The 16,187-nt window shown below is 34.9% G+C and overlaps 1 protein-coding gene across 3 annotated transcripts in view; it reads right to left on the minus strand.

Annotated features, from left to right (window-relative positions):
• The window catches only part of INTU (inturned planar cell polarity protein), a gene marked incomplete at its 5' end in the record, with an annotated part of 82,628 nt that overhangs the window by 31,677 nt on the left and 34,764 nt on the right, over positions 1 to 16,187 (minus strand). For all 3 annotated transcript variants that reach the window (XM_082633113.1, XM_082633112.1, XM_082633111.1), the window contains 4 exons: positions 575 to 664; positions 2,892 to 3,010; positions 7,407 to 7,610; positions 16,078 to 16,163. In XM_082633113.1, the coding sequence (XP_082489239.1) occupies positions 575 to 664; positions 2,892 to 3,010; positions 7,407 to 7,610; positions 16,078 to 16,163 (499 nt within the window). The remainder of the gene's footprint in view (positions 1 to 574; positions 665 to 2,891; positions 3,011 to 7,406; positions 7,611 to 16,077; positions 16,164 to 16,187) is intronic.

Here is a 16,187-nt window from a genome sequence, read left to right on the forward strand (position 1 = left end):
AGTAACTCACTTCTACCAAATGTATAAATGGTCAGCCCTGCTCTTACCTCCAACTATTAAAATAAGACATTTTTCAAAATACTTGCAAAAAAGTTAAGAAGGAGACCATGATAATATAAGACATACCATTAGAGAAGTCACTTTAAAGATAAATATTCATTATTTGGTCAAAGGTGCTCAACATCGAGGCAAAACGCCTCTCTGCTGACCCTTAATTCTCTAAAATCATCAACAGTAAAAAACTGTAAACATGCAAAATCCAAACCACGATACTGTCAAAAGTTTGAGCAGAGGACAAGCTCATCTCTCAGCCACCTCTGTACTGGCCATATCTCGGAGGAAAGTGTATTGACGGCCTCTACCCTTACTAATTGGTCTAGCTGGGCCTTCCTGGTACCTTTCTATACTATTCATACCAAATAAACACAGGTAGCCATTATACCAGTGCAGCAAACCTTTAAATTGTAAAACTTCTTGAGTTTACCTTTGACAAAAATGTCATCATTTTAATGAAACAGACTTTGTTAGCAGTATTTTAGAAGTGATTTTAAGGTAAACAAACATCTCAACTTACTCCTCAGCAGGCAGGCCAATTAACAACAGCTTGTCAGATTCTTTCCAATAAGCTACATGAATTTGTTTCCCATTTAAAAGAAGGGATGAGCTAAAAAGAAATAGAGTCAAAATGAAATTAGAACATCTTTAAATGTCATAAAATTATAAACAGTCATTCATAAAAGATTACATATGGTATGATTTAAGAACTGCACGCTTAATCAGCAAATTTCTTGGCATATACCTGCCACACAGAAAAGGCAAGGAATTGTACAACAAAAACATATTCTGAAATATAAAAACCCACAAAAAACTCTAGGTCAAACAAAAGTAGACCCATTACAGCAAAAATATGTTGAAATTCTTTTGCTAACATTAACTGACTATACGCAATTTTTTTTCAAAAGAAAGCTTCTAAGGAATCCCTGAAATAATAATTATTTTCATATTCTTTCACAAAAAAGTTTTTCTCTATATATTTACTGGTTTCCACATGGGGAAACTTAAACACATTTTCTTACTAATAAGATTAAAAATGAGTCCTGCACCTTAAAAACATTATGCTAAGTGAAAGAAGCTAGTCACAAATAACAACATATTTCAATTCCATTCTTAGGAAATGTCCAGAATAGGGAAATCTATAGAGACAGCAAGTAGATTAAGGGTTGCTTAGGGCTTGGGGTGGCATAGGTGCATTGATAGCTAAAAGGTACAGGGTTCCTCTTTGAGATAAAAAAATGTTCTAAAACTGACTCTGGTGATGGTTTCACATATCTTCGAATATACAAAAAACATTGAATTGTGCACTTTAAGTGGGTGAATTGTATGATATATGAACTATTTCTCTCTCTCTTTTTTTTTTTTTGCGGTATGCGGGCCTCTCACTGTTGTGGCCTCTTCTGTTGCGGAGCACAGGCTCCGGACGTGCAGGCTCAGCGGCCATGGCTCACGGGCCCAGCTGCTCCGCGGCATGTGGGATCTTCCCGGACCGGGGCACGAACCCGTGTTCTCTGCATCGGCAGGCGGACTCTCAACCACCGTGCCACCAGGGAAGCCCTGAACTATATCTCAATAAAGCAATTTAAAAAAATTTTAAAAGGCCTATCACATGCTTTTATAAATGTGAATTTATAGACTAAATGGAGCCTCGGTTATTAGTATTCTGAAATGAACTAATCTTTTCTATATACACTGTACTAAAAGTCCCAGAGTTAAACATCACTTTCATTTAGAAAAACAAGGAAATTCTTCCCGTTATCTTGCAGATCCCATCTATTAAAATCCTAGACAAGGACCTACTGTATAGCACAGGGAACTACACTCAATATTTTGTAATTACCTATTATAGAGGGAAAAGAATCTGAAAAAGAATATATATATATATGTGTGTGTGTATAACTGAATCACTGTGCTGTACACCTGAAACTGACACGACATTGTAAGCCAACTATATACTTCAAAAAAAAAAGTCCTAGAGGTGTCATTTTAATCAGAAGATGGGAAAAGAAAAATTAAAGCCTAGAAAATCCAATTTGATATTCTGTCAATATTAAGGAGCTCTTAAAGTTTGAGATAAACTATTTTGGTAAAGTCTGAAATTGTTGAAATATTAGCGAAGAAAAATGGTTTATAATCTATAGATCTATTTTATGAAATAAAGCAAAAACAAAACTCAAAAACTTTGAGCCTCCTTTTTCCATAAGTTAACTATAATATTTCAAAGTCAAGACTTGATAAATCAACATGGAATGGGATGTGTGGCTCTATAATCAACTTTCAAAAAGTTATTTAACACCAGTTTGCTTATCCATCACTGAGTGAACTTGCACAGATGATACTGCCTTCTGAATACTCTTCCTAAAGTGTATGTGTATTGTGTGTTTTCTATCATTGTTCTAAGAATAGAACAAAATATTTTGAACTATATGAAAAATTCAGTATTCAGTCATCCTTACCAACCACAAAGCTATTGTCAAGCAAGTTAATAATCAAGATAAAGTCATAAAAAAGCCCAAACTCATCATAATGCTGTGCTTAAGAGAGACTGCCTTCACGAAGAAATTCTCAAGTATAGTCATTAATCCAATTTTGTTAAAGTCCAAAACATCCAGATCTACAACTGTACTAGGAACCTACACTTTAAATAGATGATTAGTAGAAATAACCTAGGTGAGAAACAAAATATCTGCAGACATCATATCTGCCATATAAATATTTACATTATAGATACAAATATATTTGTATAATAGATACCTGTCTTAGTATTTTGTTTGTCAGAATTAAGGTAAAGAACTTGAGAGAAAGAGAATTAAAGCTAAATAAAAATCAATTATTACCTAGTAACTTGTGTCCCAGTTACATTTTCCAACATGTCACAGAGTGTGAGAAATATCCCTCTCACACTTTTAAGTTTCTGAGATGCATCAGATACTGGATAATGATATAGGATTTCCTGCTGTTAAATACAAAGAAATAGAAATGTCAATTCCCCCCCAAATTTTCCAACCGTTATATTTTTCATGGCAAGTTCAGACTTCACATTAAGGAAAAAAAAAAAAAGATTCCTTTCCGCTTCAGTGGGAGGTTTATTCAAACATAAGGAGAGAAGTATGCCTGGAATTTTAACACATTACCTAGTATTTAAAATACCACATTTGAAAATAAGTTAGAGATTGTCAAAATTAGTCATGATACATATGCTGAGTAGGACAGTGATTAGTTGGAATAATTACAACTAATTGCAAACAATGTTTCAAACATTAATCTCCCTTTACAATAAATTAAAATACTAATATTTATATTTCATTATATAGATATTCTTATCTCCTGTGGTTACATATGCACACAGACACCAAATGTAAATTTTAGGAGTCTTTAAGATAAGCTTCATCTTTGGTGAAACCATTAAATCTTTATTGAAACACAAGACAAGACTGCAATTAAACTTACAGAGTGAGAATACAAAATTAAATTAAAGTCATGCAGACAGGAAGAAAGAAGTATTATGATATTATAAAATCTTCTGTTTAAATTTGAAAGCGTTTGCCCACCACAAATTAATCTGTATTCAAACTTTAAAAGAGAGACATTTTAAATTACGGAAAATACTAAATCCATAAGATTATTCACAAAATGCTTAATAGTCTTCTATTTTCAAGAAGAGCATATTCCCAGGAAACACACAGTTTTTAAAAAATTTCATTTTTATAAATTGCAAAATCAAGATATGCATTGCTAGTACTTTTACATGACGGATTGAATCATTCTGTACCTCACTTTTTTGCTATTACTTAAAGCAACATGCTATTTTTCTCACAAGACAAATTAAAAGCGGGCAAAATTAAAATTTCTAGATAGAAACCATAGAGAATTCAGAGTAATTTCCAGTTATGCTACTTAATAACAATATCCATAAATATTAACATAGCCATTATTGAAAGCCCAAACTCTTAAAATACTGTATCTTTTCTTTGGTTCTCTCTCTAAAGAGCATTCTACACTTTGCTTTGGTCTCTCTTTACAAGAAATAATTATGCGACTTGGAGTCCATGCCTTCGCAACTTTTACATTAGGATAAAATATAAATAAACTGGACACATCTGTTTTTTATACTTATTTAGCACATTCAGTACATGAAAATTGCTATGGAATTATGTGGGCCAAATACAGTCTGCCTAACAACTCAAAATTTCTGTAATAGTGTAAAACTATTGTAAAACATTTTATCTCTAGAAATTAACTCAAACACCAGTGAAGATCATCTGTTATGTCTACTTGATAAATTTAAACCTTAACTGGTAAATAAACTTACTGTATTTAGCCAAATACCAAAAACCACTTTAAACAAATAACCATATAGTCTTTGATCCATTTTTAAAAAAATGTCCAAATCTTGTAACTTGAAGAAAACAACTGTTATTAAATATGTAACTCACATGAAAACAAAATGACCCTATGACATTTAATTGTAAAATAACTAATACCGGAGTACAAAGGTCATTTGAGAAAGTCTCTATTCCAACCTCTGCTGCGACCAGCCCAGAAAGCCTCACAATTCAAGAGCTGGCAAGCTCTACAGTTCCTAACCAATTTAATTAGCTGTATTTTTTTTTCGTCTTTATTGGAGTATAATTGCTTTACAGTGGTGTGTTAGTTTCTGCTTTATAACAAAGTGAATCAGTTATACATATACATATGTTCCCATATCTCTTCCCTAATTAGCTGTATTTTAAAGCACTCATTAATAGCATGCATTTGCAGCAGTTTCCACTCTGTTCAGTAAGAATAAAAAGCCTCTCCTAATTACAGTGTTGATACAGGGCTGTCGACAGACAGAAACCTGTTCATTAGAGAAACATCTACACACTTTCCCATGGAAAGAAAGGCAAGGATGACAAAAGGCCTCAGCACTATCCTACTCCAAGATGACATAGAAAGATTCAGGATGCTACCATCCCAGAAATATGTTGTGTGTTCTATTTAATACATGGTTAAATTTCTTATTGTTCTAAAGATACAAAGGACTAGTAAAACGTGCAAGAAATTAGAATTATCAACTCTAGGTCTCCATGTATTTTTCAGAACACAGAAAATTATAAAAATATGTAGAAGTAAATCCCTTCCTTCCCAGTTCAATTATTGGCTAAATTTTGACATATGAAGAAGCAACACAAGGAAATACACCCTTTGGATAAAATGGGTTTGGCATTGAGAGTATAGGCTGCAAGGATTTCAAAAGGAAAGAAATGTAAACTAGGTAAAAACTCTTTAGATCTCACTTCTGCTCAAAGCATTATGGTAAACTAGATGCTCTGAGACCCTTGTGCTGTAAAACAACTGGATTCATGGCCAAAAAATATTTGTTAAACTGCTGGATATATAACAAGTGGAGAGGTTTCCAATGACATCTTCTCCATACCTTTCCAACCCCCTTCCCCAGCACTGCAAAGCAAGTTGGGGCCTCAGCTGGGAGTGGTGAGTAGTGGGCAGAAGGACAGAGGTAGGTTGTCTTGAGGGCTGACACCTACCAGTGGCTAGGTAGGTGAGCTGGGCCTAGGACCATTGCATTAAACCTAGACCCTTTAGTGAGGCTTAAGTGCTCTATGTCAGTGATAGAAGCAGAAGAAGCAAATTCTCTTTGAAGGAAGGCATTCCCCATTTAGAACCACAGGACTCCCAAAGATAAAATCAAGCAGTAAGTTTAGTCAATGACATCCAAGGAAATAACAAGGTAAGCCACAACAAGTCAGGGTCCCCATTAGGACTTAGAGATATTGGAATGGGAAGATATAGAATGAAGAAGAGCTACGTATGAGATGCTTAGAGAAATAAAGTATAGAATCACTAAGACAAGCAAACAACAAAAGACTACTAGGAATAGCATGGCAGATTTGCATGTAGATTAGTTTAAAACTTTTCAGGAACTTCTAAAAATAAAAATAGGACTGTTTAAGCAAACAAACAAACAAAAAAACACTATGGAGAGGTTAAAAATAGTTTGGACATACCAGAAGCAAGAAACTGAACAAAGAAAATAAAAGATTCCTTAAAAGAAATGACCAACAGTAGACTTATTAACAGCAATTATGAGTCAGAAGACAAAGAAATACTATCTTCGAACAGATTAGAGAAAATAACTTTCTACCTAGTTGGCATAAGTAATGATATGTGTTGACTTCACCTTCTTTCTGGTCACACAGGAAGACTATATTTCTCACCTTCTTGCATTGGGAGAGACCATATAACTAGTTCTAGGCATTGGAGCATGAACAGGAGTGATGTTCCTACTTTTAAGCTAGGCCTCTGAAATGTCCCATGTGATATTGCATGCTTTCTCTCTTCTCTCATTGGCCAACTAGATGGAAAAGATCCAACAGAGGACTCTGAAGTCCTTGAGAATAATGGAACCACTGGATGAAGGGCTCAAATCATTGAGCCATTTGACCAGGAACATGTACATTGAAATGAGAAATAAACTTTTACTATGTTAAGCCACTGAGACATTAGGATTGTTTGTTATAGCGACTGGCCTATTCTCACAATGTAGAATTATAAAGCTACCTTTCAAGAAGGGGTGAAAAAGACATCATCAAATAAATAACAACAAAAAGAATTTATCACCAACAGATTTTCATTAAAAAGAGATGCCTAAAGTATATGTTTTAGGAAGAAAAATGATCAAATAAGGTCAGCCTGAGATTTACGAATAGTGAATAAAGAAAATGGCAAGCATATATGTAAATTTAAAGATGACTCATCTGTACGAAATACGACGTAAAAAATATGCATTTTATGATATGTAATTTATACGTTTTATAATGTATAAAATATGATAATAATAAGTAGTAGTACTAGTAGTATAATTATGCCTAACTTGTAGAATTTAAAAAAAATTATAGCACTGAAATATTGATGACAATAGCATGTAGGTGAAGAGGGGAAAATTGGAGTTAAGGTGTACTAAAGGCCTTGAATTATTTTGAAAAGGGGTTAAGATAGTATTTAACTTTAGAATCTGTTAAGAGAAATATCATGATAAAATTTTTAGAGTAATCACAAGAAAACAGAAATAAGAATATACAGCAAGAATAATAATGGTACAAGCAACCAAGTATAGTTTAAAAAATATCATGGAAAAAGCAATTCAAATAGAAATTTTTAAAGAAGGTAGAAGAAACAAATTCAAATATTTCAGTAATCTCTATAAATGGACTCATTGAGCTTGTCAATTTGAAGACTGCTGTGTGTAAGAGACATATCAAAAACATAAGACACAGAATGACTGAGAATCATTTGGAAGACTATAAAAAGGTCCTTACTTTTTTCTTTTGCACTTTTGAGAAGACACTCACCTCTTCCTTTGATGTTTCCGAGTCGAGCTGTAGCGTGAGATACATAACGATGTGAGGAGTGTTTAGAATATTCTGCTGGGTACCTTTGTCCTCTTCTCCCCATGGAAGTTTGATTAAATCACTTGTGTTTGACTGTGCCTTTTTCTGTCTCGGTTGAGTTGCTTGCTTTTTCACAGCATATGCATTTTCGAATGTCAGTTTCACCTTTAAAAAATTAAAATTTGTTGATTTTTCAACAAAGGAAAATCAGCTGTGGTTTTCACAAAGAAGGATCTGTACGTGCACTTTCACTCAGGTACGCACAGTATGCATAAAAGTCATTCTAGAGTATGGGCTCCTTGATGGCAGGGACTGTGTATTCTATTTATATTTGTATCTCCAGGTCCTAGGACAGTATCTGGCACACATTATTACAAATATTTATTAAGAATATATAATTCTCTGTATATAAGTTCATTAGTTTAAACTTAATCATTTTATTCCAAGTACTGACAACAAATACAAGAAATGCCATGGAAAAACAAAAATTCGTATGATCTGATAGCGTAATAGAGAGTAACATTACATTAAGAATGGTAATAGCACCGTCTCATCTGGGGAAGGTAAAAGGAAGAGATTCAGGATTAAAAGCGACCTCATACAACCAGAATTAGCTCTCCTTTCAAGTGAGGTGATATTCAAATATTCTTCTCTTAGACACTCTTTGTGGTCCTTTAAAATAAAGGCTAAGGACAGTAAAAACTATCAACATGCCAGATCTTGAACCATGACCCTAAGAAGATTATCTATCAGTTTTGTTAAGATAGTTTTAATTTCATGGCCTGATGTCAAACAAGATTGGTAAGAGTCCAGAATGTGGCCATTTTCCAGTTGTTGAAAGGTACCTTCCACTTCTCAATTAACTTTCCTTGAAAAAGGAGATATGTGACTAGATGCCAGCTGGCCAAAGATAACTTGCTTACTTCAAAGAAGCACCAGTGTGTATCTTGACTAAAAGAAGTTTTCACTAAATATAGTTAATTTTGTGTAGCAAGGACATCATCACAAGCTATATAGGCAAAAAATGTTCCTAATGTTTAAGGTCTTATCAGAATACAGATAAGTAAGACAGGACATTCTAACTGTAACAACCTATAAAATTTTAAATTTAGACATTAAAGTGCAATGACTCCTTTAATTAGATTAAATTTTAAAAGTCAAAAAATAAATTCATGCTTGATCAAGAATAAAGAAGTCTGGTCAATATAGGATATTAAACCATCACACTGTATACCCTAAACATATATGATTTTTATTTGTCAATCATACCTCAAAAAACGGGGGAAAAAGGAAATGTCAATATTTAAAAGAAGATAAAATTGTTTGTATGCAGTAAGTTGCATTTTGAGAGGAAACATTTAAAAATTATTATCAAGACAATAATAAACAATACCTATTTTTAATAATTTATTAAAAGAGGTACTATTTTCAAGGCCAACTTTAACTATATGATAAATATGAATATATTACTATCACTCCTTTAAAAAATAAGCCTTACATATTTATACATTTTTATCAAAAATGCTAAGAATATTATTTTTAAAAATTCATTCATAATCCCATCAGCCCATCTAACTATTGTTAGTGTTATACTGTAAAATAAATCTATCCTGATGAATAAAAGCTTTCAAATGAAGAAATATCTAGATATACTTTTTTTTGGTTGGCAAAGAGTGACTATTTATGGTTGTATTCAATTTTGCTTATCTGTGGCTGCCTGGCACTTCAGAGGCACTAAGTTATCTTTGTCTACCTAAAGTGAATTTAGTTAAATAAACATATTTTCTAAAATAAGTTTCTGGGACTTCCCTGGTGGTCCAGCGGTTAAGACTTCATGCTCCCAATGCAGGGGGCCCAGGTTCAATCCCTGGTCAGGGAACTAGATCCCACATGCAGCAACTAAGAGCCTGCATGCTGAAACTAAAAGATCCCGCATATCAACTAAAGATTCCGCATGCTGCAACTAAAGATCCTGCGTGCTGCAACTAAGACCTGGCGTGGCCAGATAAATAAATAAATAAATAATAAAAAAAAATAAGTTTCAGATTGTATTTTATTAACAAGTAGAAAAGAGACATGAAGTCTAAATTCATCTATATATATATATATATATATATATTCAGAGTTAAGATGAACCAGGTCATGACTACAGAGTAGGAAGGGAGAAGTTCCTCATGAAATTTTTCTGAGGCCAAACGATCATGTTTCTTTACAAAACATTTACTATTCCAAATGGAAAAGATCAACCTTTACTAATTTTTAATGTTTTCTATAAACTTGATGTTGAAAAATGGGCCCTTGGTATTATTAGAACACTGTATCTAAAAAGGCTAATAGAACACTAGTATATTTGGGGGGAAAATATTACGTAAGCTAAACAAAAACATAAAAAGTTAGAGATCCTATATGAGAACAATCAAGATCTGAGGAAAATTAATATAAGGATAAGGTGAGGAGAGATGAAGAGACACTGTTTCCAAAATAATCTTAGAAATATGTGAAAAAGACTATTTGGTGTGAGGTTTTGACCCAAACAAGCAACATGGAAGCATTATATGGCCTGAAAGACTATGTTCTGAGGATGGCATCTGTTCTAGTGGGTAATGCTCAGTATATGTATACATAAGTAAAAATAGAAACATAAGCATAAATATATTAAATCCTTGAACAAGGATCCGATGAAGTAAAAATGGCTTGGAGCTCAGGGGGTTCTTTCATTTGAGAATGAGGATTTAGGAGTGTCCAAAAGAAAATATATGGGAGTCTTTGATGGTGTTCCTTGGGAATGTGAGAAATCTTTCGAATTGGGGGAAATCCCGAGTGCAGACTTTGTACCAGTATAGAGGGGAGCTTTGAAGATTGTCCCCAGCACTGGGCTTTGGGGAGGAACTAGGTATATGAATGGAGTAGAGGGTGAGAAATCTGACTATAGGAAGCAGGAGATGAGCGACATCCTAGGGGAGCAGGTGTCACAGAGGCGGGCTGCATCGGCTGAAACGTCTACGAGAGCTGTGTGCCCCAGTGGTCCGAAGAGAAAGAAATATGTGTCCGAAGAGAAAGAAGGGAGGGCATGTTCTCCAGCTGAGATTCTTGTGGGTGGAAAGGTCAAAAGATAGGGTATGACTCACCAAGAATGACAAAAGGAAATGAGTTGGTAGACTTAAAAATAAAAATTTACCAATTTTACTTTAGGCAGCAACAGCAACCTAAAATTTAAGACTGGTTTGTTATGCTTGGTGAAGAATGACACACTTGAAAACTAACTTTAATGCTACACTTGGCAAACAACAGAACTTCTTTTCTGTGGGGCAAGAACCTTTTCCCCCAGCATGACAAAAACTCAAACAAATACACAAACCACAGAACCATCCATTAACATTCTTTAAGGAACTATTTCAGCCACCATTCTTCTGATTTAAGAAAAGTTGGCTCCATAATGCAAAGATAACTACACTTTAACAAGACATTCTGAAAAGCTTACATGTTAAGTAGCTATAAATGTCAGGAAATCTGATTGTCTTGATAAAATGATAAATGGGTAAGACAGATAAGCAAATTAAGAGTTTAGTGCCATTTTTAAAAAGGGGTTGATATATGTAAATATTAAGGATATTATGCATTTTATAGGAAAAAACTTTTATTAAGCATCTGATATAAGATAGTTTATAGCTTCTTATAAAAAAAGGTTTTTATAAGAGTTCATATGAAGTTTCTTACAAAGAGGGTTTTTCTGTTGGGTTTATATGAGGCTTCTTATAAAAAGGGTTTTCTGTTGTTCCTCTATGGACATTAACTGGTGACAAGTTTCATCATCTCCTGTCTCCCTCAAAAGGTTTTCTTATTTGTGCAATTTGCCCATCCTTTCTTTCCTCAGCAGCCCCCCTGACCCCTCAGTTCAGGAGATGATGTCTTACCTCAGGTCCAAGGATATGCTCTCTATAACTCACCACTTCCAAAACCTTGTTGCTTTAATTATATCCTCTCTCTACTCCCACCTCCAACCCACCCCACGTGACAAGCAATGTCTCTTCAGCCTCTGCCAAACCAACCAACCGACCCTTTTTCCCCATTAGCTACCATGCCATCCTCTTCACACATGGGACCTGGGGAGGCTGTCAGAATCTGAAGCAGCTCCAGAGCCAGACCACACTCTCACTTCTGCCCCATGGTCTGCACTCTCTCTCACAACATCTTCATTGCTCTCCATGTGTCTGATCTTTTCTCCTTTGTCTGGCAGATGCTCTGAATATTCTTTAGTCAAAACTCTGAAGGAATTGAGTCTACATGGCTCAGCAAATTCTCTCTCCTCAATCCTCCTCTTTCGGGTGATCTCACAAGATTACTCAAGACAAAACTTGGAAGGCATCTTGGACTCCACTCTCTCCTGCAGGAAGTACTGTCCTCTTTACTTTCCACATACTTTAAATCTAATCTACTCCTTTTTCTCCATATCCACAGCCAAGGCCTTTGCTCAGGCCTTCACCCCTTCTCTTCTGAACTACTGGAAAGCTGACCACCTGGTTTCCCAACCTCCAGTCCCATCCAGAGGGATATATTCCTAAATACAAATCTGATCACATCAGTCTTCTTTTTTAAAACATTGACATAGCTGGTTACTTCTGGGTTCTGAGAATAAAAAAAAAAACTTACAAATACTTTTTTAAAAATTTGCCTATTTCCTAATCTTTCCACAATATATATGAGCACAACTTTTTGTGGAACAAAGAAATAATAAAAGTTAAAATATTCTACTCAAGTGTCATCTCCTTTAAGAAGCCTTTTCTCCTCTCTCTTAGGCCTAAGAAGTACTTGAAAGATGAGAGTCTAAGATGAATGTTCTGCAGGCCGATCTCCCAGAAAAGGAGTTGGTTTCCTCCAAAGTTCCAGGAAACCCGGTGATGGCCCAGGGCTTAATGCAATCAATCCCGGTCAACTGCAATGTTTGGACCCAAGTTTCCTGATCAAGCCAGGGGAGGGGATGGCATAACTGCATCATTGTGTGCTTGTGGAATAAATGAGTGAACAGAGCTGTGACAACAGGTCAAGGTCACAAAAGTCAGTAATTAGAAAAGTACTTGCACCTTTGTTCTTGTCATTTTGAATTTTTAAAACATTTTTTTTAAACCCACAACTTTTTATTCAAAAAATGTTAAACCTACGGAAAGTTGCAACAAGTGTATGATTATGCATATATTTCTCACGCAGTTTTAGCAGTTTTTAACATTTTGCCACATTTGCTTCCTCCCGCTCTTCTCGCTTGTGTGACTCCCCTCTCCTTCCATCCTCACCCTCTATTTAAAAAAAATGTTTGCCTGAACTACCTGAGAATTATTTGCAGCTATTTTAATGCTTCATTGCTAAGTACTTTAGTCCATGTCTCCTAAGGATACAAAACTAAATACAATTATGACACTTAAGAATTTTAATATTAAACACAATACTATTCTCTAGTAAAGGTTGTATTCAAATTTCCCCAAATATCTCAATACAGCTGTTCCTAACTGCACTACAGGATCAATAAAGGATTAGTCACTGCATCTGGTTGTATGTTAGTTCAGTCTGTCTTAGTCTAAAACAGTTGTCCAGCCTTTTTTTTCTTTCATGACATTAACATTTTTGAAGAATCTAAGATAATTGTTTTGAAGAATCTTAAAACCTGGTTTTAAAAGAAATGATTTGGGTTCTTTGTGCCTCATGGGGTATATAGGCTTTGCCTCTGGATTTCATCCTGGTGTTCTGAAACTATTTATAACAGAACTTATTTAAAATTCAAACTCAGAACTGTAGAGTTGGAATGGGACTCAGATTTATTCTCTCAAATCCCCTCTGATTATAAATGAGGAAACTGAAACCCAGAAGAGTTTGGAAACTTGCTCAGAGCGAGGTTTAAAATAGATATCTGCCCTCCTTCTCAGTGACCTTTCTACCACATTATACTCTCCTCCAGGGTATCTTCTATTGGATGACAAGAAGGCTTTCAGGCTATTTTTATACTCTAAGTTTAAAATGTTACTGTTGGCTATTTCCAAATTTAAATGTTAAGTCTGCTAAGGTTTTCTTTATAAGTCAGCATTCCTCTCCCCTTATTGCTTGCATAACAGTTTCAAATGCCATAGATACAAACTAGGTAGAACAGCTTTTTCTGAGACAAATCCACTGCAGTTAGTTCTGGCCCAACAAGAACAAGGGGATGCAGACACAAAGATCCACCCAGGTTGTGTGTGAAATGGGAGGATCATGCTCTGGAGTCAGTTTCAGTTCTAGCTCTGAGTTATTAATTCTGCACCCTTGGACAAATCATTAACTCTCTCTCAGATGTTTTTTTTCTCATGTATAAAATAGGAATACAAATTATCAGATTCTTACAGATTGTTATGGGGAACAAATGAAATTATCAAAGGGAATGTTATTAGCAAAGCACTGACACACTTGCTGGCACATACAAACACTAGTTCCCTTCCCAATTCTCAAGTTGTATATAGTCAAAATCCCCTTGAAATTGCAGTACGAAGGCAAGGCCGTGCTGGAGTACAACATACTCTCTCAATAGGCTAATTCCAACTCACAACAGTTTTTCTTCCATCTTTAAAACAAATTGCCGTTTCCTCATTTTGGCACAAGATGTAAGAATTGGCACTTAAGAGCCATGTTGTTAAAAAAATATATATACATATATATATATAAAATAAATATAAATATATATACAAATACATATATTTATGTGTGTGTGTGTGTGTATGTGTGTGTATGTTTAAGCACAGAACCACATTTAATGCAGTTGTAAAGGCAAACCAGGCAGACAGCAGATACACTGCTATTTCATGCTTAATGAGGACATGGAAATGGTGGGTGAAATTGGTCCAAAAATATTTAAATCATTATTTCTTTTTCTTCTTTTTCTGCCAAGTGTGCATAGCTGAATTTGCAAATGTTAATTAAATATAAGTATAATGTGACTCCACTGGAAACATAATTCTTTTTTTGAAGACAGAACAGATGTGGTTGAACTTTGGTAGTACTGACAGGACACCTGCCACTGACATAGGCAAGAAAGGAGGAGCCCTCACTCAGGGCTGATACGCAGCCAGTTTACTTGGGTGACACTGTTTCAGTCATTAAAATACTGTGATTCTTCATTATTGACTGGCAAGTAGCTGCTGTCTGGACCCCTTAAGGTGCCCTAGTACCTTGGCCCACCCCTATTCCTCCCCTCATCTAGCAACTAAAGGGGATACTAGCACACCCTACTGAAGCACTATGTCTGCCTGATTGTTATTATTTCAAACAGCACCCGACCTCCATCTCCATCTCTCTATCCACTCCTAGACATTGCTAGTCACTGGCTACCATACTCATTCTAGCATTTTCATTTTGCATTTCTGAAGATAGCTAAATTTACAGAGCATCTGTGTGTGTGTGTGTGTGTGTGTGTGTGTGTGTGTGTGTGTTAAGAGAAGGAAGTGAACATAACAGGAGTCTTTTTTCTTAGAAAACAAGAAATTTCATAATGGGTCCTATTATTTCAGAATCTCAAATCAGATGCAGATATGATTCTGATTTATCAGGCATTCTGTTCTTCATCGTGATCAATCTGAAGATTGCTTCATCCTCTCACTGCCTGATGGAGTCTCTAACCTGTCTAAAACATATCACCCTCCCTACCCCTCGAAAGAGAGAAAGCCAATTCCTGATGATAACAAGAGCAGAACATTCTTAAACAGGAGGTATAGCATTTTAAAAATACATCTAATTGTGGATGAATCTAGAGACTGTCATACAGAGTGAAGTAAGTCAGAAAGAGAAAAACAAATACCGTATATTAACGCATGTATGTGGAACCTAGAAAAATAGTACAGATGAACCAGTTTGCAGGGCAGAAGTTGAGACACAGATGTAGAGAATAAACGTATGGACACCGAGCGGGGAAAGCGGCAGGGGGTGGTGCTGGTGGTGTGATGAATTGGGAGATTGGGATTGACATGTACACACTGATGTGTATAAAACTGATGACTAATAAGAACCTGCTGTATAAAAAAATAAATTAAATTAAAAAAAACAAAACTAAAAAAGAAAAAATACATCTAATGACATAAAAATGTCATCTGTAATACAATATGTCAATGCTTAGAGAATCAAAATAACTTATTATGAAAGAGATTTATTTTTACCTACAAGGAATGAAAAATAATTCATTACGTAGCTAACTAAAAGCTCAGGAGTAAGGCTAAACTAGATAACAAAAAAGAAAAAAAAAGATCAAGAAAATAGTATAGCTTTTAAAATAAACAAAACCACAATAAAAAACTTTATAGCAATTACGATTTTACTAAGTCAGAAAATAGAAAATTCCATGACTATTTAAAATGGCTTTTCTAGGAATTGGATTTTCATCAGTAGGTATGGTACTTAAAATGGCAAGTTGGTCATTATGTATGTTTTTATTATTGTTCTTGTAGATATTTCTCTCTCTTTTTGGAACAATCTCTAAGAGCTAAAATTTTAAAAATATCCTAGCATGTAAGTATAACTCACCCATTATACATGACTATTTTCAGAATTTCATAAAAAGAAGATAGCACAAACACTTATTTCATGTAATTCATCATAAAACACAGAAAAAGAATGTCCACACCTGCATAGGTCCAGGAATGCAAGACAGAACTCTCTCTATGTTCTCAGAGGTCACATCTACATCATTCACGGCAACAAGGACATCACCTGAAAACAGAATCACAATAAAAG

This window comes from Mesoplodon mirus, assembly GCF_964341445.2.
Source record: "Mesoplodon mirus genome assembly, chromosome: 2".
Lineage (NCBI taxonomy): Eukaryota > Metazoa > Chordata > Mammalia > Artiodactyla > Ziphiidae > Mesoplodon > Mesoplodon mirus.